The 22,382-nt window shown below is 40.0% G+C and overlaps 1 protein-coding gene across 1 annotated transcript; it reads left to right on the forward strand.

The window, feature by feature from the left end:
- The first annotated feature begins 482 nt into the window (after window positions 1-482).
- On the forward strand, window positions 483-21,021 carry DCTD (dCMP deaminase). Its single transcript, XM_050896213.1, has 6 exons — window positions 483-517; window positions 4,806-4,917; window positions 6,306-6,441; window positions 15,930-16,046; window positions 17,641-17,737; window positions 19,706-21,021. Exons 1-6 carry the CDS (start codon window positions 483-485, stop codon window positions 19,782-19,784), a joined length of 576 nt encoding a protein of 191 aa, XP_050752170.1. The 3' UTR covers window positions 19,785-21,021.
- Window positions 21,022-22,382: the final 1,361 nt, after the last annotated feature.

Below are 22,382 nucleotides of genomic sequence, written 5' to 3' on the forward strand. Positions count from 1 at the left end.
CATAACTCACTTTCCACATCAATTTCATATCCAGAGAGCAAAAAACGATTTTTAGACATTTTAATATGTTAATGCCAAGCTTTAATAAATAGCATTTACCTCAAGAGTGCGAGCTGGGCGAAAACCTGCATGCTTGTGTCGAAGCATAACGTTCGAAGCAGCATCTGTCAGAAAACCGAACGCTACAAGAACACGTATTAAAGTAACACATTTAAAGTACCGCAGAGGCTCACAGGGGTGGAAGTGGCCTCCCCCGGCTCAGCGAGATCAGTTCTCGGGCGCTGCAGGTGCACTAGAACAAGAGCCCACCGACCTCCTCGCCGCCTGTCGGGGCCTGCGAACCGCCGAGCTCCCGGGGCCGCGGCGCGACATGGCGGCGGGGCACCCCCACCCCCTGCCGCGCTCCTCCCCGCCGCCCGCCCCCTTCCCCGCCCGCTCCCGCTTTGGCGCCAAGCGGCGAAACAGATCGGGGCCGCGGCGGGATGAGCGGCCACCAGCCCAGCCGCCACCTTAACGGGTACGCTGCCCGGGCCACGGCCCGCGCGTGGGCTCGCCTCCCTGCCGCCGAGGGCTGCGCTGAGGGGGCCGTGGCATGGAGGGCCGCGGGTGCGTGGGGGGCCCGCGTGATGCCGTTGCCAAGCTGTTCCCGCCCGTCAGCCGGCGGTTCCCTCTTCCACTAGCACCGTGCTCCCCCTGGCACCCCTGACTGACTCAACTTTCTCCCTCCTCGCCCGGGCCGCTCCCGCCTGGGGGTTTAACACCCGGTGGCGGGGGGCCGGCAGCCACGCCGGCGGGCCCGCGGTGCTGCTGGCCGCGGCCTGCGCCACGCGGCCGGCCCCGGCGTGTGATGGGGGGGAGAGCGGCGGCAGCCGCCGCTGTCACCGTCCGGCTGCTTTCGAGGAAGCTGGTATCCTCCGGCAGCCGCGCAGCGGGTCCGGTCCCTGGCTGGGGGGCTCTGAGCGGGGCAGCGTAGAACGGGAGAGGCAGCTGGGCGCTTACCCCGCGGCTGGCTGCTGTGGGAAGACTCCCCGTGGAGGTCGGGCTCCGCGGTGCAGGGGGGCTCCCCGGTCCTGGGGGCGCGGGGCCGGCCCGGGCAGCGCCGGCTGTGGCCGTGCGGAGGGAAACGCCGCGTCCCCGCGGGGAGGCGTTTCTTGAAGCCTCTGAAGGCCCTGTCGTGAGGGTATGGCCTGTTTTATTTATTTTTTGTGATCATGGGGATAGGAAAAAGAGCAGGTAGGGTGTCTTGTGTTCATTATTTCCTGAAATGGAGACCGGCATGAGCGATATGCAATTAATTAAAGTCGAAGTGATGCTGTAAAAGCGAAATACATTCAATGAAGGGAAATATTCTTGTACTGCTCAACTGGGGCTCAGTATTTCTACAACGTGTTTATATTTACAGGTTTGGTGGTTTATTTCTCAGGAACAATTTGAATATAGTTAATTTTCAATGCAGAGAGTATCGTTTTTCTGTAAGAAAGGTTGATTTTTCTCTCCGTCTCTCAAAACCTTACCTCCCAGTAAGGAATAGGTAATGACCGTATCTCAGTACCTGTATGAGGGGAAAGATAACAAGCCTCAAGTAAAGGAAATGCCACATTCATTTGATATAATAGCAATCATAAACAAAATTATGAGACTTAAAGAAGAAGCTAGTATTGAAAGTCATCAAGAACACATATCCCGTTTGGCTTTTGGGAAACAAGAGCATTGCTGAAGATGTTTAATTCTTATTTTTGATACATGCTTTGCCTCTTTTTTTACCTTAAATTCTGGGAGTTGAGTGACAAAATATTGATAATTGATCTTCAGTAGCATACGTGATACTGGGGAAAAAAACTACAATACAGTTGGAACATAATGCGCATGACATCAGAGATAAGAAAGCAGAGGAAAAACTTAAAAAAGAGGGAGAAGGGAAAAAAGTCTGGTACTCACCAGTTCTCCAGTTGTACTATGTTGTTGTGTAGCTGACCATCGTAATTGTCCTATGAAAAGATTTGAGGTGATGTATTCTGTTTTAGGATCCTCAACTAAATTTTTCATTAACATCTTTTTTTAGTAGCTGAATGAAATTTCTTCCTTTTTCAGATGGTGTTACAGCTTACTTGAAGCCTAGATGGATGAAAAAGAACTGAAAAAGGAGGCACTGCCCTCTAATTGCAGAATCTTTTTCTCTGTTTTCCTTTGAAATACTGTTTACGCAGACTTTTCTACCGACTACTAATCGCTCTAGAATTTGCGGATATTTTTTTGCCTTTCTTGAGCAGTGTTATCTTCATGGCTTTCAGTTCCCATTACTTTTATTCATAAGTTCTCATGAGTTATCACAAGGATAAGCCTTAATTGCTTAGTTTACGGCTAGCTATAATATTTTCTAGAGTAGCTTTCATTCATCCAATTCTAGAACTTACAAATGAGTGTAAGGAAGATGATCAGCTGCCCCAAATCCATAAACTTAATTTTCCTGTGTGTGCTTGACTGCTAGCCAAGGCCTTGGCTTCTGCTCAATCAGAAATTAAGTGTTTCATACCCATTTCACACTCTTGTATTCCTGTGCACTGAGTTGAGGGAATTATCTCGCCAAACATGGTGATGTTTAGTAGAAGTAATTGAGTAAGGGTTTTTTTTTCATGTTCTCTTTGATGTAAGCCGTCTGCTCATTTTTCGGATATGCTCCTCTCCCTGTGAAGTTGGTACTCTGAGGGACCTCTACTTACATACAATTCTGTATTTATGAGAAAAGTCAATAGTAGCTTTTGTTGGGTTTTGAATAAATAGGGTTGCTAGGGAATAATTTAACAAAAGGAGATCTCACAATCTCTTAGTTCAGAGTACTATTGTCTTTCTGGAGCCCTTTCCCCAGAATGTTTTATTTGGTGTAGTTCTGCACTGTGTGTTGCGTGCCTTTCAAAAGACATCACTGTGAATGTCACGTAGTCGGGAATGTATTAAACTGATCATTTAAAGTCTGATGGTGTTTTGGATTTTGTAAATCTGCTTTTGTGAGATATTTTAAATAATCACTTAAATTAGTTGGCGCACATTCTTGGTATTTCAGTTAACCTGTCAAAGTTCAATTTGGCACAGAGAGGTGTGAGGGTATGTCTTTAATGTCTGCTTTCTGCTGTGAGCTTCTTGTTCTCTGAACACTTTTCTTTCTTAGTAGGATATAGCCCCAACCCTTTAGTTACGATGATTCAAGCCAGTTTGGGCACCGTCAGAATCACATACTTGATTTGTGTGTTTGCTTTGACAGTTGACAGTTCTGGGCACTATTTACAGTGTTGTCAAAGTGTGAGAGAGGTGTGCTGGTTACACCAAAAGTGTATGTTTCTCCCTCCTCACGTTGAGACGATGGTGTTAAAGATGATCCTCATTCATTCCAAGAACAAGCCAAAATTGCTAACTTGTAACGTGCCATATATGAACTATTCAAAACCAGCAGTTTATCTTTGGTAAATAGCGCCCTGTAGATTTCTGAAGTACAATTTTATCATGTGCTGGCATTGTCTTCACTCAAATAGCGTAACCTTTTTATGACAAGCTAACTGCAAGCCTCTAATACATGTTTTTGGTTATAAAAATAATAATTAACAACATACTTGTCTTCTAATGTTTATTTGTCTTCCGAAAGTGCTGGTACTAGTGTTGCTAGGAGATGTCTTGCTGCTTGCAGTTACTATGATGTATTTTTCTGCGTGGCTGTACATTGCTAGAAGGGTATCTCAGTGTTAAGCTGTAGTCCTTGGTAAGAGGAGCCCAAGAAGAAAAGTACTATGCCCCTTGTATTTTGATAGGCTAATCATTGTATTTGAGATATTCCATTGTTTTGGTTTTCAAGTGTAGCAATGATAGGTGAGAGTTTGGGGAAATTTCTTTGAATTTGATCTTTTCCTTGAAATTTGCAAAGCTTTCATATGTTGGGAGGGGAGGGGAAGAGAGAGAGAGATGTCTGTCTTTCCTCTCTTTGAGCTGAAAAGCACAAATTCCTCTGTTGCGTCTTACCCTGTCTGACCAGTCTTTCAACCGTAAGCAGGCAAGAGAAAATGATGCATCACTTTTTTTCCCCTCCCTCCTTCCCCCAAATAAACCCCCCGGAGCAGGGAAAGAAGCAACCTTTTGTGCCACTTTTATACATTATATCTAAGGGAAAAGTTGTTGAACCCATCTCCTCTCAGTTTTTAGAAGGCTTTCATAGGACATAATCTCAAGAGAAACTTAGCAGGGGACTATCAGAATGGCCTCAGATTTTTGCTGGTAAGTGTTGTAACAAGAGGCAAACTCATGGCAATAACTGTACGGGCAGAAACAAATGACTGCACAGGAAGCTACCAAATAGAAATCTAGCGAGCACTTGTCGTAGGCAGAAGTACAAAATAGCTTAGATTAGAGGCTTGCAGTTAGCACAGTCATCATAAAAAAGATTATGTTGTTTGGGTGAAAAGAATACCAGTACATGATATACCTGAATCTTAGAAATATACAAGGTGTTATCTATAAAGGATAAATTGCTCTGTCTTTGAATAGCTCAGTGCTCTGAATAGCTCAGCCTTCTTATCTAAAACTGAAATTTGCAACCTCGCTTGGATGCCCTTCCCCTGAAAGGAAATGTTGCATATGTAAGTTCCTGGAAAGCACATAACACTGATGGTTTTACTGTTAAAATATTAGTGAATGTGTGGTCTTCTTAGCCAGATTCTGATCCTGGTTACTTTAAACTTGTGCACATTAAAAGAACAGAATCTGTAATAACTCTAGCTATGTGTTGTTTGCTGATGGCTGTTTTTTTCCATAAACTATAGTTTCGACAATGAAGCATCCTGCAAAAAAAGAGAGGATTATTTGGAATGGCCTGAATATTTTATGGCAGTAGCTTTTTTGTCAGCACAAAGAAGCAAGGATCCAAGTTCCCAGGTAAGAAGGCAACGTATAAGAATAACGTAACCTAATCTATATTGCACATCATATCAGATGCACATGTAGCACGTCAGGGATTTCTTATTAAAAATTATTTCAGTATATAGCTATTCAATTTTTAACATGGTCAGCACCTTTTGTTACAGAAATTCTCCTATTGGGCCTGACCTCATGTGTATAATTCTGTGTGTACATTTGCGGGCTTGGAGCTTTGTAAATCTTCTTTTCATCTGGAGGTTAAAATAACACATGCATTTTCTCTCCTTTTTCCAGTAAATACAGTTACTGTTAGAGGAGGATAAAACTGCTGAAAGTTTTAGATTGTAATTTTTAAAGACACAGCATTTTACAAGTTCCTTTTCCTCACCTGTAAGAGTATAAAAAATCCTTTTTGTTTGTTCTCGGGTTGACTGGAGTTTTCTCCTAGTTTGTTTCCTCCCTCAGGTTCCCCTTCCCCCTCTGCTTCTCTATCTGTCCCCATTCTTTGCTTCTTTCATGTGCCTCTGTTGAATATTGGTTTGAGGCAATTGATACATCTCCTGAAACATGCTGTTCTGCATATCCTGTTAGTTTTCCTTTGTGTGAAAAAGTTAAGGAAGCAAATCCCAGAAAAGCCATGGAGTAAAATGCATGTTAACAGTCTGTTCAATTACTCACTGGCTTCTGTACATTATGGCTCTTAGTTCTCTGAAGGTTAGGGCTAAATTTTTGTTACCCAAGAGCTGGTTGATAAACACATTGTGTGAATTAAAATCAGTACTATTGCCATTTCAATAAATCTAAAATATGGGCAGAAAACATAAAAACAGGACACTTCGTCATTCTATAAGAAGGGTCCCTGTGCAGATTTGGATTGAAGTAATAAAGGGTGGGATTTAAAAGGTCTGGTATTTTGGTGCACGTTTGCGTAAACAAGCCACAAAGGTTTGTAAGCCTATCTCTGCCTAGGTCAACACTACTGCATTTCTGTTCCATCTTCCATACCTTTTCTTTTGCTGCTGTTGCTCGTACTGCTGCTGGAAAAGCTAGTTCGGGGAGCTGAACTGACAGAAAACTTAAGTTTAGTAGGGTTAATTCAGTGCCAGTTGTGCTCCCTGAACTGTGAACTAGGTTCACTTCATAGTCGGACAAGGAACAGTGCTGGCAGGCTGGGATGGGGACTGCATGACCAGAGGGGTAGCAGGGTTGCATCTGCCCTGATTTATTTTAAAGCTCCACCAGTTAGGTGCAATTGTAGCCTTGCTCACTGGATGGTGTGACTTAATATAAAGTGAAGCTTATATCTCTTAAATGAGAATTGTAGGACTGACTTTTCAAGTCTCATCTTTCTTGTTGATACATCGTTTTGCATGCTGTTGGTACTATATAAATCTGATTTTACTTAGGTTGGTGCCTGCATTGTAAATTCAGAAAACAAGATTGTTGGAATTGGATACAATGGGATGCCTAATGGCTGCAGCGATGATGTACTACCCTGGACAAGAACAGCAGCACATAGACTAGACACAAAATATCCTTATGGTAAGCCTTCTTGTGGTTGACAGGTCAGACTTGTGATATCTCTATATATGAAAATTCAGCTGGTAAAATATCAATCAGTTTTTCTTCCACTCACCTGATTTTGTTAATGTGCCCATATGTGATAGATCAGGATAAAAATCACAGCTCTGAAAATAAATGAAAACAGTCTTTGTGAAGGACTGACTGCCTGGTGAAGTATGTTCATAAATGATTAGCCATTTTGGATTGTGTAGTGAAAACCTGGAAATATAATGCAGCTCATTAGCACACAGTTGCAGTGTATGCAGATGATTGCTGATTTTGTGTGTTCGTCTCCACACAAATTACAGAGAGCATGTGTATGCAAAACAAATAATTGGGTCTAAAATACAGATATAAAAATTGTAAACTCCAGTGGCTGTGGGAAATTCCAGTGTTCAGATGTTGATGGCATAGGCAATACATATTATGAAGGAGCTGAATTTTGTCTTGAAGTATGTGATTGCATTCTGTCATTCCATGCCATTTTTACTTCATCTGGTGTGCAGTGGATCTACCCTGCTATGGGTGAGGTGACTTTCATTGTTTATTTCAGCCTCTGATTTGATTCACATTTACTAAATGGGTAAAAGGAACGAAGAGCAAGGATGGTTTCATGGTAAATGTGGCTGAGTGCTGCTTTGGATCCTGTCTTTGTCTTTGCAGCAGGTGTAGTTTGGCCTTCTGCAAGCCTGCTTTGAAGGGTTCTCTGAATCTTGGTGCACCTATCAGCAGGGCTGTACAGTTACTCCTCTGGGCTAGGTGTGGTTTGCAGGAACCAAGGAGACAACTTGCTGGGCTGCCTCAGGCTTCATGCCATGAGTGCTGTCTGCTGGGCGTGGAAATGGATTTGAGAGCTGCCTTGTGGCCTGCAATAGCTGATGTTGGGGAGGAACCGTGGTTAGGACTGATAAGGAAGCAGGGAGTGTATACTCTGTTAAATGCCCCTTTTTCATCTTTCTGCTTCCACACCAGCTCCTGCTGCACCTCTGTGGGGTGAGACCAGTGCAGCAGAAGCCATGGGCAGAGGAAAAATGGGTGTTAGGAGCTCCTTCATCCTGTGCTGCATCTCAGCCTGTCCTGGGCTCAGGAATGGCAGGGGGAAGAATCACAAAACTGAGCAAGAGCCCAGAGAAATTTTCCCTTCCCCCTGCATGGGTAGGGGGAAACGAGCACCAGATTTCAGCTTTTGCAAAGAGATACCGACTCTTTTCCAGTGTACAGTATTTATCTCTGCCTACTAATTCTATTTTTTACTTGTAATTTCCAGCAATTGGTCTGATATAGAAATTAGACTTGTATGAGTTTTGACATTCCCTGTGTTCACCCAGAGCGCTCTCTAAAAACTGGCATTACATTTAATGGTTTCCCATAGCATTGAAGTGAAAGATGATATGCAGTGGCTCAGCAAATAATTCATAGGTTTCATATTTGAGTTCTTAAAACCCCAGTACTTTGTCCTTGTTCACTTTACCAATTTATTATAAAACCTCTAACGTTAACTCTTAAGCTTGAGACAGTTTCATACTATTTTTCATAAGAGATGGATTCCCAATACCAGGGCTAGCTCCTGCCAAATTTTGAGTCTGCTCTAAAGCACAGAAGCACTGGTTTTACATATAATGACGGTACCATAATGGCACAACTTGATATGACTGCTCTTTATTTATAGGGTGAGGAAGCAAGTGTTAGCCCATTGATTAAATATAAAGTACTGAAAACAGAATATTGATTTTGGTTGAATCTGTATGCTGCTGTAAGGTCTCAGTTCTGAACTAAGATCAGTGTGGGTGGTCTCTGGGACCTGAGCATGTTCCAGGCACTCAAATCTAAGCTGACCAATTTAAAGTCAAAATGCTGTATGAATTTGTGAGGAATCTTTGTACAAGATGACCCGAGAATTATTTTTTTTTTTAGTTAACTCTGACTCCAAAAGATGTGGAGTAGAGTAAAAATCTCTAATACGTGGTGTTTAAAAAATGTACTAACCAATCTAACAGCTTGGAGAGATGAGTTCATTTCTAGGAGTTGGTCTAACTACTGCCCTTCCCCCCAAGAATCTTAGTCTTCACCTCATTAAAAAAATCACAACTTTGTAACATAAAGTGTCTACTGTGATGAGTAAACGACCTATTTTGTAATTCACAGATCATTTAAACTCTAGCAGTTCCTTATTAATCTTGATAGCACAGTTGACAGACCAGACAAGTATATATTAAAAAAAATCTGCTTTAAAAAATTCTGGTAGATGCAGAGACACATAGAATTGCTGCTAAAATCTCATTAAACTGTCATGTTTTCCTTTCCGCTTTTGCTAATCATCACAGGATTTGTGTAAATTGAACTTTTTATCCTTGCTTTTTCCTCACTAGCTTGTTCAGAGATGGTACAATCTTACTGTGTACTCCATTAGCTTATCATGGGAATGCTGGCACCTTCATCACTAGAGCTGCAATGTAGCTTATTAGGTAAAGCTGATGGTAATTGTGCATATACCACCACACTAAGCTGGAAGATGTCTTCTAGAGCTACTTCATGCATCTGCAGTGCTACAGAAAAGGGCTGGGGGTGGATCTGAATGCTGACCTCCTGGTTTTATGTACTGTTGTAGGTTAGGCATAAACATTAGCTCACTTCCCATCTGTTTTGGACCACTCTGATGAGCTTTCTCCAGAACAAAGCCTGAGTATTGCTCTGCAAATGGCTCACTCAAAGGCTGCTTCGGAGGGCAGGGTGGAAAAAAGGCTGCGAGAAAACTGTCATCCCGTATAGGCCTATAATGCAAAGCCTGCTGAGGTGGTATGCTTAACCCTCCTCCCTCCCTCAGGCCATACTGGGGGATATGCAACACATACTCTTTTTCATGCTGTGAAAATACCACTCTGGTGGGCTGCAAAAAAGTCATCTCACTTCTTTATGCACTTTGAACTGAGACATACAAAATAAATATGTGGTGCTGTGGGACTCTTGAGACGTGGAGCCTTGAGGAAACCCAGGGCCAAGTGCTATGTAATGCTGATGGAGCCCTGAGTAAGATGAACAGGAGCCAGTCTATGCCAGTTGGCCTCAGGGCCAAGGGTCAGTCCTTGGCCCTGTCTCTGTTAAGCAGCATAGACATAGCAGGGGATTGGACCCAGAGGCTGTCTTTGCAGAAGTGTGTTAGATGATCCTATAATAAATTTATTGAGCTCCAGCAGAACAGATGGATGCACTGACCCCACAGCTCTGATCAGATTCACTATTTCATGGCTAGAAAACTGCCAATTTCCACCCTAAATTTATTTGTGGTTAGTTTATACATTCTTGTGTGTGCCAGCATTGTTCTTTCAGCTTTTCTTACTCACTGCGATTAACCCTTCCTCCTTTCCTCCCTTCCCCAGTGCACTTACTGATAACAATAACCTTTTGAACCTCTGTAGTAAGGCTAAACAAGTCCTGTCACTCTTAAATTTTACTCTATCTGAAACTTGTTGGCTTGAAATTCACCAGTGTCTCAGTTATCTATGTCTGCTGCAATGTACTGTACATATCTAACCTGCACCCTCAAGTGTGGATTCTGCTCAGCTCAGTGTTAGTGAAAGGGTTGTGCTTGATTAAAAAATTTGTATTTACCTGTATCTAAGTGTAACCTGAGCTGCTACTGAAAGAAAGGATCACAATGTGGTAGGTAGTGCTCACTTTACCTTAGAGGATGCAAATGTTTGCAAGGCATTTGGATATTACAGGAATAGTGCTGTGGATCACCTGTATTGATACTATGCATTCCTTATCAGAGTCTTGAAGCAGACTAAAACTTTCTTCCTTCTAGTAGTAGTACATATTTGAACAGTTTAGTAGTATAGCCTTGTTATGTCAGAAAGCACTAGGTGTTTTGCAGAATGCCATTTTTCACAGCACAAAATCGGGCTTTTATTGTTACGTTGGAACTGGCTCTTTCCAGGCTGCCAGTCAGTGACAGGAGCGGGGATGTTTCTGCGCACATGAGAGAAATGGAAGGCCATTTTTCAGTACCTACTTTACTAAGATGTTATTAAAAGCTCTTCCTGAAGCATTGTGTTCAGTATTGTGTACAGAAGCTTCTTAATAATTAGTCAAAATTCTGGCTTTCAGAGTCAAAAGTGAGTGCCCTGTGTTTCTGTTAGATAAACCCAAGGATTTGATGATGCTCAGTTTCCTCTCACTGATCATTTAAAATACTACAGTTTTCTCTTATTAATGCAAGTCTTCCCACTAATGCTAGTTGCTGTGCTCCTGTTAGGCCCTCTGTCTCCACTGTAATCTAAGAACATCCATTTGACAACCAGTCTCTAATTAAGAGAGTTTTAAATTAAAATGACTGGCAAATTTAGAAACCTCTGAGGAATAGAGACAATATTGAGTAAATATGCTTACAAATATTTATACAGGTTCAGATACGATAAAATATGTGCTGTGGCAAAAAGTATGCTCTAATTGAACAGTACCTGCTGTGTAAAATGAAGCAAACTGTTATCAACATTTCCTCGTGTTAGGATTATGAGCTTTTCGTCAATTTTTTAGAGATGAACATTCGAAGATATTCAGGCAAATGTTAGTTTTGTAGAAGCTGTTATTTTGACAGCACAAAACTTGATAAGGCACTATGAAGAAGTGTGACACTGTCTCTCCAATTGGCAGTGCAAAGCTGGGGCTTCAGCTGGAAAGGGGACCTATAGGAGACAGTCTCCACCTACTGCCACTCACTCTCTTGTCCTGCATGGATTTCTGTCCAATTCTGGTGTCATACATAAAATCTCTAGAAAGTTTGGAGATTTGGAAACGCCAAGAATAATTTCTCTCATTCTGCTTGCCCACTAAGAAACGCCTCCGTGTTCTACTGAGAGTAGAACGATCTTGGAGCAGGATGGGAGGAACTGGGAAATGGGGTGGATTAGCTAATTCTTCTCGGGTTTTGAGAGGGGTTTCTCTGGTCTGCCCCCAGCAGATACTATGATGTTCATAAATGGGCTGAGTGGTTCCCATCTTCACTTCCCAGTTCTCCTTTTTCATGGAAGAAAGCAGTGAGGCTCTGGCTGTTCCCTTTTTCTGACTGCAGTCTGAAGAGGCTAGGACCCCAGTGAAATCTGGTGGCGTTATCCTTGCCTCCCTGCCCTGACCACAGCAACTGCTCTTCCTCCAGCACGCAGAGCAAGAAAGAGAGCAGCAGGAATGGCTGAGGGCAGTGTCAGCCCAACAACAGTGTCCTGCCTTCCCCTAATGCAGTGACTAGCAACCATCCCTATGCTTTCACAGAGGCTGAAAAAAGATTGATGTCATTCTACAAATTCCAGATCCACCAACCACTGTCCCCAGTGGTTGTCACTCCAGACCCCGTTCCTTTCAATAATATTTTGGTCCCTTCCGTGATCCTTGCTATGTCCAGTGTCAGGGGTCCAGCGGGTAAAGGATAACTGATAGGTGGAGCTTGGACAAAGATGGGATGGACAAGGGATGAACACGAAAAGGTGAAGATTTTACCAAAACAGTGAGAAGAAGTGGGCCAAATTACAGAACTCCCTGTATCCATTTCTGTGCCAGGTTTATGTTGAAGAACGCCGTGCTATTACCATATATCTGTATTGGGAACCCGTAATATGTGTCAAGTTGGTTAACATGGCAGTATAAAAACTTATGTTAATAAGTCGCAGCAAAAACTTGCTGCGTGACAATCTATATGCATTGAAATGTATTCTTTACAAATGTAACACCATATTTATTGCGTAATTTCTCAAAATTCCTAGTCTGGCTCAGTCAGTAATTAATCACAAAGAAAGGTCAGTCCCCCCAGCCCCTCCTTTGATTGCTTTTAAAGGTGACATGTTATGGTGGTCCCTACTCCAAGCTCTTCATCAAGCATGTAAGCCTTTAAACAGTATTAAGAAACACTTTGACTAGTCCTGTGGTTCTTATAAGATCACTAGTCAGAGCACTTTTAGTAGGTGGGAAGAGTACTTCTGACTCTGCAACCCACTATGAGCATGTTCATGTTAAGTTGTTAATCCTGAAAAATGACCATTAATAGTGGTAAGCAGGGGTCTCTTATTTACAGGTAGGCTTAAGGATGAGTGCTACCTCGTATGTGTAACACAAAGCAGTATGCAATGAGAAAAGCTAGAAACACTAGCAATTAATACTACCAGTAATGAATCCGTCATTCCTCTGCTTTTTTCCCCCCCCCCTCTTGTGAATATAGTAGCAAGTGGTGGGAATGTCAGAGCACACACTAACTTCTCATTGCATGGTTATTTCTTCAGCTAATGAAGCCTTTCGAGAATACTTTTCAAGCCACTTTTCCAGAATGGAAACCAGTGTTGCGGACTTAATATTATGTTGGCTATATGGGAATATTATTTTTTTAAAAACCCAAAACACTGGGGCCCCCCATAGGGTATTGTAAAAATTCTTAGTTTTACTAGTCTATTTAAATATACAGTTTGCAGAGTTCTGAATACTGTGCACCTGTGAAAGGTTATTTTAAGTTACCTTATTCTTGTCTGAGAGAGAACAATATGTAACTATTAGTAGAAGCTCTTAACAGGTTAGAAAACTTCATAACACCCCAAATGTGAACTACTTAGTTATTAACAAGAAGGATTTTGGACTCCTGGATTTGTTTTCTGTCTCTCACTAATGCTCTGTACAAAGCTGGGCAGGTCTATAAGAAAAATCTGGGGATAAGAGACTATCTTATCTATAAATCGGTTAACAGTCAATGCCAATCTGCCAGAGAGAGGGAAGTATGAGGAAGAGGGAATGAAGAGTGATGGGACAAAGCCTAAAAATATTTTTCTGATGCCTATACCTTCTTAAGGACCATCTAGCATAATATCCCTTACAGGGGCCAGTAGCAGATGTCTAGGGAAATGTATAAAACAAAGACACATGTAATGATAGTTCCCTAGAATATTGTTCCAAGTTCCAACAACTGAGCCAAAATGGTTTTGTATTTAATCGCCCAGTAGACTGAAAAAAAAAGAAATATTGGAAGGAAAAAGATGACTTCTGGAATCAATGCAAACTTCTAGTCCCGTACTACTTTCTGCAGTAAGTGCAGTAAGAGATACTTGGTTAAGCTACAGTGTGCATGAAAAACCTACCTCCTTTTGGTTTTGAAACGAAAGCCTGCTGGGTTTGTTGGAGACCCCACTACTTTTTGTCTTGGAATGATTAGTCTCTGTTTCTTCCTTATTACTGTCTCTGTGTCTTCTGTCCACACTGGAGAGTCATAATTGTTCTTCAGATTGTGTTAAGATGATCAGGAGGCAAAATTTCTCTTTTCCCTCACTCCACCTGATTATCTTCTATACGTTATTTTTGGCCTGAACTTGTTTTTGCTTGAGAAGAGGTTTGTTGTTGAAAGTTTGTCGAAGTCTGCTGAAAGAGCCTTTCTTTCTCATCAGTGCAGGAAGGAAACTTGTTGCAGTACTAATAATGAAACTTGTCTGGTTTTATGGCTGAAGATTTCTGAGTTCTAGTGAAGGAAAAATATTTACTGAAGGAATTAGGGGTTTTTTTTTAGTTCTGTGAGCCTTTGAAAACATACCCTCATCCTTCTTTCTGGAGGTCTTCCATATTTTAGACGGCTGCCTAGAACATAAGTGTATTGTTCAAAGAAACTTAAAAGTGATGTTCCTGTCCTGTTGACATAACCTAGTTCCAGTTGCAGAAATAATGACACTCTTTTTCACTCAATCCTCTGTAACACCAGAAAAATAATTCTCTGACTATTTATTGTGAAGGCTACATAAGATTAATGCAACTCAGTAATATACTTGGAGTTAAATGTTTTTTCTGGATTTTCTAAATGCATAGGTTCGTATAATTCTATAACTTGTACACTTAATGGCATATGTTTAAAATACAGTGTGACCTAATTGCAGTTGCAATAGAAACAATAATAATAGTAATAGAAACCTTAATGTGGTGGTGTTTGGGGGTTTTTTTTGTTAATTTCCTATTTTTTATGTTAGTTTCTGGCTTTACTGGTTATCAGAAGGTATGTGGACAGCATGGTCATGGTGATGCTGGGGACTGCTTGTAGAAGTTGATACTGAGCTTTCTTTAGCAAGTGTTTGGTCCTTTGTGACTTGTCTACATGGGAAAGCTTGTGTGCTGTAAGTTAGGCCATAAATTTGTAGTGCATTAGCTGTTATATAGGAAATTCCATGTAGACTTTTAGCGCATATGGAAAACATTCCCATTCAGCAAGGATTCCTGCGTGTTGAAGGTACTGCACTCAGTTATTCTTTGTGTGGTGAGATCATTCACACAGAGGTCAGTATATAGTAGCAAGTATACTATGAACTTGTGCTATGAAACTTTGCCTGTTTTAATTTTCCCGTGTACGCAAGGGAGAGGAAAACTACTCTTTTTTTTTTTTTTTTTTTTTTAATCCGTTCTTCAAAACAAGCAGTGGAAAAACTCTTAATGTTGTCTGCGCATGCAGGTCTCTAGGTGAGCTCAAACCCACACCACACTTCAGCACCTGTTTATGAAGTAAGTAAGTCAGGGCAGCAGGCAGTTTCTTAGTAGGTAGGTATATAAATTATGCAACTTGCTGTCATTCCTAGGAGTAAACAGGAAGTTCTCTCAGAGATCCTAATGTTTTTTTCAGAGGTTCATGGTGGATGACACAGAAACTGCGCTTTTCTCACCTGTGTTGGTAACACATTAGATGATAATCTGCTGATGTGTACAGCATAAAAACTTAAACCCTAAGGTGCGATCTGTCCAGAAAGAGCTATTGTGTTACGGTGGAATAAGGCAGGGTATTCTTGCTACCTGGCCTATCTCAAATCCGTGGAGAAATAGAGGACTTTGTTTTCCTGCTTGGGAAGTCTGGCACCTTTTAATGAGCAGTAAACTCACTTTAATATTAAAGCTGGGACATTTTTATGGTTGAGTGTGTCTTGTGTATTCTTGGGGTGAGAGAATCATGCAGCAGCGCTGAGCTGTTCTGAGACCCAGAGGACAGAGCTGCTCGGTTTTACTTCGCGATTCTCCTGCCTTTAAGAGCGCACAGCGTGCTCTTATAAACATAAGACTGTTCCTATCTGTGCATGTAAACACATAAATGAGCTGTTTTATACTGGCAATTAGATACTCCAGAGAGTTGTGAAGCTGTGAGATATTGCTTCACTTAGGGTGGTTGCAACTACTTGGCCCACAGCCTACGGCTTTGTTGCCTGCAATAGGTGTTAGCAAATGGCAATGCTAATGCGCTTAATGATATCATTACTAATCGGCAGCCTGGTCAGAACAATTGACCTTCATTGATCTTGGTATTTCTGCTTTTATTTCTTCCTCTGCCCTTTATGACAAGCTGTGCAAGCTATTTGCCTTTGAAAGGATGTAAGCAGTTATATTGTAGCACTTTAATTTTAGTTTGACTGATTTATTTTAATGAACGGTATTATGAATTGTTTTTTGGTGTTTGTTTTTTTTTAACTCAGTGTGCCATGCCGAATTGAATGCCATCATGAACAAAAACTCAGCTGATGTGAAAGGCTGCAGCATGTATGTTGCCTTATTTCCATGTAATGAATGTGCAAAGCTCATCATCCAGGCAGGTAAGGAGTAGTGCCAGCTTGATTTGTCAGGGTTGCAGTGCTGCCTGCTCGTTGGTATCTTATCACAGATGTATTTGATGTTAAATTACTGCTGTTAGATCTAAATTAATTGCACTGTCAACTTCGTAAGATACTACTTGTGGGGTTTTTTTGCATCTGAACGGTGCCAAATTTTTCCAGTGCTAATTGCATCTTCTGTGATTCTAAGCGTGCTTCTAATTTAGGTTTGTAACTTCTTAGACCAGGAGCTGCCAAAGAACAACACAGCCTTTGCATATAATTACTGTCAATTTTACTGTGCTCAGACACATTGAATAGAGTAGGGCAGAAAGAAATAAACTTCTGCATGACAAAAGGTCTGTTGGGAGTATATACATGAAATTTTAATTTGAATGTGATGCATGGTAGATATTTGAAGATTTTAAAATATCTTTGCTCATAAATGTCATAAGAATTCTATGATCCTATTTTAATTATGTCTTTCATTACAATTGATATAAATCTGTGCCACTGCAGCAAGTGTGCTGGCCTAAATGTGTCTCCTTTTTTCAGATTAGGCAGTATCTGCAGTAGGCTTCAGTTCCATAAAAATCTCTGCTTAAGGTAGCATATATTTTGCTCATTGAGTAAAGTCTTGCAATCCTAGCATGGATTGCTGTTCTGGGGAGTTTCTCTCACCACTAATGGCCACAGGAATCTAGGAAGAAAGTAGCAAACAGAATACTTTATTTTGGTCAGTAAGGTTTGAAATGAAGAGAGGTGAAGGGGGAAAGATGATGGTATTCTGTATTTGTGCTACATTTCTCTTATTTATAGAATCAAAATCAAATGATCTTCAGGGTAGATTGGGCTGCTTGCTCTCAGTGTAGTCACTCATCCTTTTCCTTATGCACTTATGTCAGCACTAAATTGCAATGTATTGATATTCATGTTGTCTGGTAAATACAGTAAGATGTTGATAGGCTCTGAAACGCTTGTGAATTCTCTGGTGTCAGCCTTTACACTTCTCCCTTGCCTAAGTAATTTAGGCATAGGTCATTCAACAATTTGAGACAGCATGCGTTTCTGAGGATTTGAACCTGGGATTGGGAGTTATTTATAAAACAGAGAACAAAAGAAAAAAAGCATCCTTTTATAGTGATGCATTTGGAAGGGGAATAGGATTTGGGGTTTAAGTAAGTTCTTTGTGGGGAATTTTATGTATATTAGAGAGGTAGAAAGATAAGTTTTCAATTACGTTTGCAAAAATGCTTAATTTCTAGCCTGTCTATCTTGTGGTTTTGCCTATGAGTTTTTGGTTCTGGTTTTCTGAGTTAAACTTAGGTGAAAGTGGAGAAAAACATTTTCCAACATTTTTGAAAGAACTGTCTTCCAAAACAGCTCTACCTTACATAGCCTTATTCTCAAGTACAATCTATAGTATTTTGGGAAGTAGAGGTGTACCAAGGAGTTCTATAGTATTTTGGGAAGTAGAGGTGTACCAAGGAGTTCTAGAGCATGTGAATGAATGCTGCCTTTGCCGATTTTGTGCACCAGACTTTACTTCTTTTTTTTTCAGTGTAATTCTAACATTTTTTCTATATGACTTTTTTAGGCATAAAGGAAGTTATTTTTATGTCTGACAAGTATCATGACACTACGGAAATGACAGCTGCACGGCGAATGTTTGATTTAGCAGGAATTATATACAGGTAAGAGAACTTTGGATTAACTTTACTTTTTATTTTGGAAAGGAAGAAAATGGTGTGTGAAAGACCAACTTTAGGGCGAAAGTTTTTCTTCTTTGCATCGTGCAGTGTTTTATTCTTTGGTAGTGTTTGTAGATGGCTTGCTCAGGATGCTTGCAAAAGATACTGGATTGACAGACTGTTGCACCATTATTTTTGCCTTGTGTATGGTTAAATTTCAATTTTATAACATTTGTATGAGAAAATGGTCCATTTGGAATACTCATTTCATTCCTGGACTGCAAGTGAAATTGCGGATGTGATGGTTATTTGTTACATTGTACTCAGGAGAGTCATCTCTGACCTTTCTTCAAGCAGGAGGTTAGACTAGATGATCTCCTGAAGTCCCTTACAACCTGAATTATCCTATGATCATATGAGTTGAGCTGAAACCACCAGTGGATTTTTTTTGTGGATTACCTGATTCTTACTGAAACTTTAGTATCTTTTTGTTGCAGTCAATTTGAGAAGGTGTCAGACCAGCCACCCGTAATTCATTCTTGGTGCCTGTAGCTACCCAGTCTTCTTTGGTCAGCTTTTCTTCTGAGAAAAGGATAAAACTTGGAATATTTGCCTTAAAGTAATGAGAATCTGAAAAATGTTTGAAGAGTGGGGTTTTTAAAGACACTGACAGAGATACCTAAAGACAATCTGTTCAACAGCTAGTTTGATAGCAATAACATGCTGTGGGTGAGGCTAATTATGCAGTCAGGGAGGCTTTGCAACTCTTAAAAAGTTTTACAATATTCATATAAAGACTTTGAAAAATTTGCAAACATAACAATTATGACAGATAAAATTTTAGGATGAAAGGTGCCTACTGGGCTAAGAAACATCCATGAAAAAACACAGCAGTACTTGAAAATCAGTTTTAGTCCTTCAGTGTATTTCCTGTCTACTAAGTCTGTTTGACTAAGAAGCATAAATCATTCTCTTGCAAGTCAAATCTTGTAACTTCTCCAGGGTGAGAAGTGTTTCTTGCATTTCAGATTGCTATTCTGGACAAAGTGTGCAGAGTTTCTGTGGTCAGCAGTATGTGCTTTTCTGTGTTGACTGTTATTCATTCTTGTATTGATTGTTAAGGATGTAGGTGGTACTTAATGAATCTCTTGAACTGAACTGCAGAGCTTAATTAGGCACTAAATCCACACTATTTGCATAATCCTTTGTTTACTGGTAGACTGGAAAATATATGCTCGGTCCCCAAATACCTTCCTTGCTAATTGCTGTAGCAGATGCTCTAATGATAATAAAAGGAAACATTTTGTGGCAGTATTAATTTTACAGTTCTAAAGTTACAATTTTTAAATGATTCCCTCTTAACTAGTTTAGTTTTTCCCCAGTATGATGCATAATGTGATCTATTCCCCTAGCACAAAAACTATTTTAATATACTGAGGCAAAGTTTGAAAGTGTTCTTTGAAAACTTGGCAGGAAAAAAGTGATCAAAATATGTACCAAAATATATTCCAAATATCTTTTTTATATACATACATATACATATATGTGTATATATAATACATATACAGTATATTAAAATATTTTATGGATACATATATGTGTACCTATATGTGTAAATATATATTAAAAATATTTGAAATATAAATATGTATGAACAAAAATCCCAGCCCTGGTAACATGATGCCACCACCTGCAGCTAAGTTGTTAAAAGTCCTTTGACTCCTGGGTAATTTATGAACTCCAATAGCTGAAGAATGTACAGGCTAACCCACCCCATGTGTCTTTTTTGTCTTAGTCTTTCTTGTCCAGGTTTCTCTCAGTGTGGTGCACTATAATTGGCTCCCAGAGAGATGAAAACTATGTGAATCCAAGGAGGGGTTTTTTTATTCCTTCAAAAATCTAGCTGGAGCTAAAGCAAGCAAAATGTTTTAACTACTCACTAACTAATATCTGTATTTTTCTTTATTTTAGGGAATTCAAGCCAAAGTGTAACAAGATCATCATCGACTTTGATTCAATTAACAGCAGACCAAGTCAAAAGCTTCTATGAATTAAGTCTCATTAAGTCTCTAGAAGAGTGTGATTATCCTTTTCTAAAAAGCTGCTAATGCCTTTCATCTTGAAGTTACTTGCAACTTTTTAATGGCTTCTGTAGCTAAAGTAGACTTCTAAGAAATCCAAGGCATAAAATGTCCCCCTCACTTCATCTTGTCATGTGGAATCTAAATCTACTTAAAATTTTTTAATGCCTTTATCAAAACTGCTTAAAAAGTCTAGAGACATGTAGATGAGACAATATAATGTATGTGAAGAAAACTGTTCTGATTCTTGCTATATTCATCACCACATGCTCTGATAGGCTGTCAGCATTGATTTAGACTCAATTTAACAGTAGTACTTATTGTAAGTAGTAGTACATTGGAATACGCTAATATATGTTGATCTCTCTATTGGATATGTGGATCTAAATAGTTGATCCTAACAAAGGACAAAAAATGTTATCCATGCAAATACTAATCTTCCAACTAGCATAACACTAATATTTAAAAGGTTATACAGCTTTAAGAATGTGTGATATTATGCATGCGTTATCCAACAAATGAAATACTGATTTTTCTTTCAATTGCGATCTAACACTGTCATACGTGGGGAGGGGTGAGAGAGGAAGTTGTTCTGAGAATGGTCCGTGCCGGACCGAGCTTCACAGGTGCTTTCAACTCCTTGTTTTCCCCAGGACTCCAGAATTGGAGGGGGTTGAGGGAGTAAATCATTTGGCTCTTTACCTTTGGGACTCTCACTTGGAGTTGGTTTTCATGTGTAGAAGGAAATTATTTTATTGGTCTAAGCTGTTTCTAGACAATCCAACATAGCTCAGTCTTAAAATCAACCTGTAAGGTAACTGAATAATTTTTTGTCCTTTGAGAGAAATTGGAGATAGTCAACCCATATCCGTATCTGTGCCAAAAGAGGTAATTATGATGTTAGCTTGTTTCCCAGTGCTGGCATAGTACCTTCATTTTCATAAATGTTGCCTAAAATAATATCCTTTTTAATTTTATCTTGAGATCTGGGAATAGATTTGAGTTCCTTTTCTCTAATTTGATTTTTAAAATTAAATATGCCTAATGGCTTTGTTTAGATAACATTGGTGGTTGTTTTGGTTGGTTTTTTTTTTTAAATGTGGTTATACTTCAATGAGCTTTTATTTTCTCTATAAAAGCTTTGTTTCATAGTTTGGGACATTATGTAATTTGGCTTCATACCAGTATTATTAAAGTCTTATTAAAATCCACTACATTGAAGTAGACTCATCATTGTAATATTAAGCCATGTGCTTGGCTCCAGAGTGCTGCTGGTTTTGCAATCATATGCAAAGCATATTTTGTGCATTTGTGATACTACATGAAGTGTAATGTTCATGAACCATTTGGCTACTAAAGGGAGCGTTGTAATGTATTATAAGATGTGTCCATTTATAAAGTAATTTCTGACTTTCTCTTTTTTCCTACAACTGTTTTCCACCTCAAAATTGGTCTGTGGCTTACTGCCAGAAGAAGAAATTTGCACATATGTGGAGGGGGAGGGTGAAACCTGAAAAATTACTTTAATAAAATGTCACTAAAACAGCTTATGCACCATCTTTTTCTTCAGCCTGAATTAATAAGTAGAAGCATTTTGAGTTACACTGGACTGACAATGGGACAGAGGGGAGAAAAGAAGCAGAATTTTTGGTTTTGGCAGCAAAATTGCTGTTTTCTTCATACATAATTGCTGATCTAACTTCAGACTTAAAAGATATATGCATTGTGATTCTGGTTACTTTAAGTATCTTTATGTCAGGCCTTGGATAATGGGAATGTATATTGTGCATAAGAACTCAGGAGTTTTTTGAACCAATGTCCAGGTGGTTTTAGGAATGTACTATTTTTTTATAATGACACTTTTTTCTTCCCCAAGACTTTCCTGTTTGTGTAACAAAAGAGCAGTACTGGAGAATATGACAGGATTTTAGATTTGTTCAAATCAGTTTTTGATCTGATAGAGCCACATATACAAGCTTTCAGAGTAATTGTCAGTTGACTCAGGCTAGTAAGCGGGCACTCTGATTTCCAGGGCAACTTTATGGAAAGGGGAAAAGTACATGCACAACTCTTGAGACAGCGTGTGCTTAGTTTGAGGTTAATGTTTTAGAGCAAATCTTAAAGAAAGTTTGACCCTTACTTTGTGTGCGTGCCTAGAAATCTGTATGCTTCTGGCTTTTTTTGTTTTAATAGTTCAGGGGATAGTGCTTTGACTTCCAAATAAAGAATAATTACTAGAGGAAACAAAGACGACAGGTAAATACAATAAACTGTGTTTCTGCTCCTGAAGCTCAAGTTCAAGATGAATAGAACCATTTGGGCTGGAAGGACCTCTAGAAGGCATTTAGTCTTACCCCTTGCTGAAAGCAGCATTGACTTACGTTTGATCCAGTTGCTCAGGCCTTGTCCAGGTGAGTATCTCCAAGAACAGAGATTCTGCAGCCTTTCTGGTCATCCATTCCAATACTTGACCCTCACTGTGTCTTTTTCTTTTTTCTTCAGTCAGAATTTCCATTGCTACAGCTTATGTCTGTTGCCTCTCATCCTTTGTTGTACATGTCTGAAAA

The sequence above is a fragment of the Gymnogyps californianus genome, chromosome 4, assembly GCF_018139145.2.
Source record: "Gymnogyps californianus isolate 813 chromosome 4, ASM1813914v2, whole genome shotgun sequence".
Taxonomy (NCBI): domain Eukaryota; kingdom Metazoa; phylum Chordata; class Aves; order Accipitriformes; family Cathartidae; genus Gymnogyps; species Gymnogyps californianus.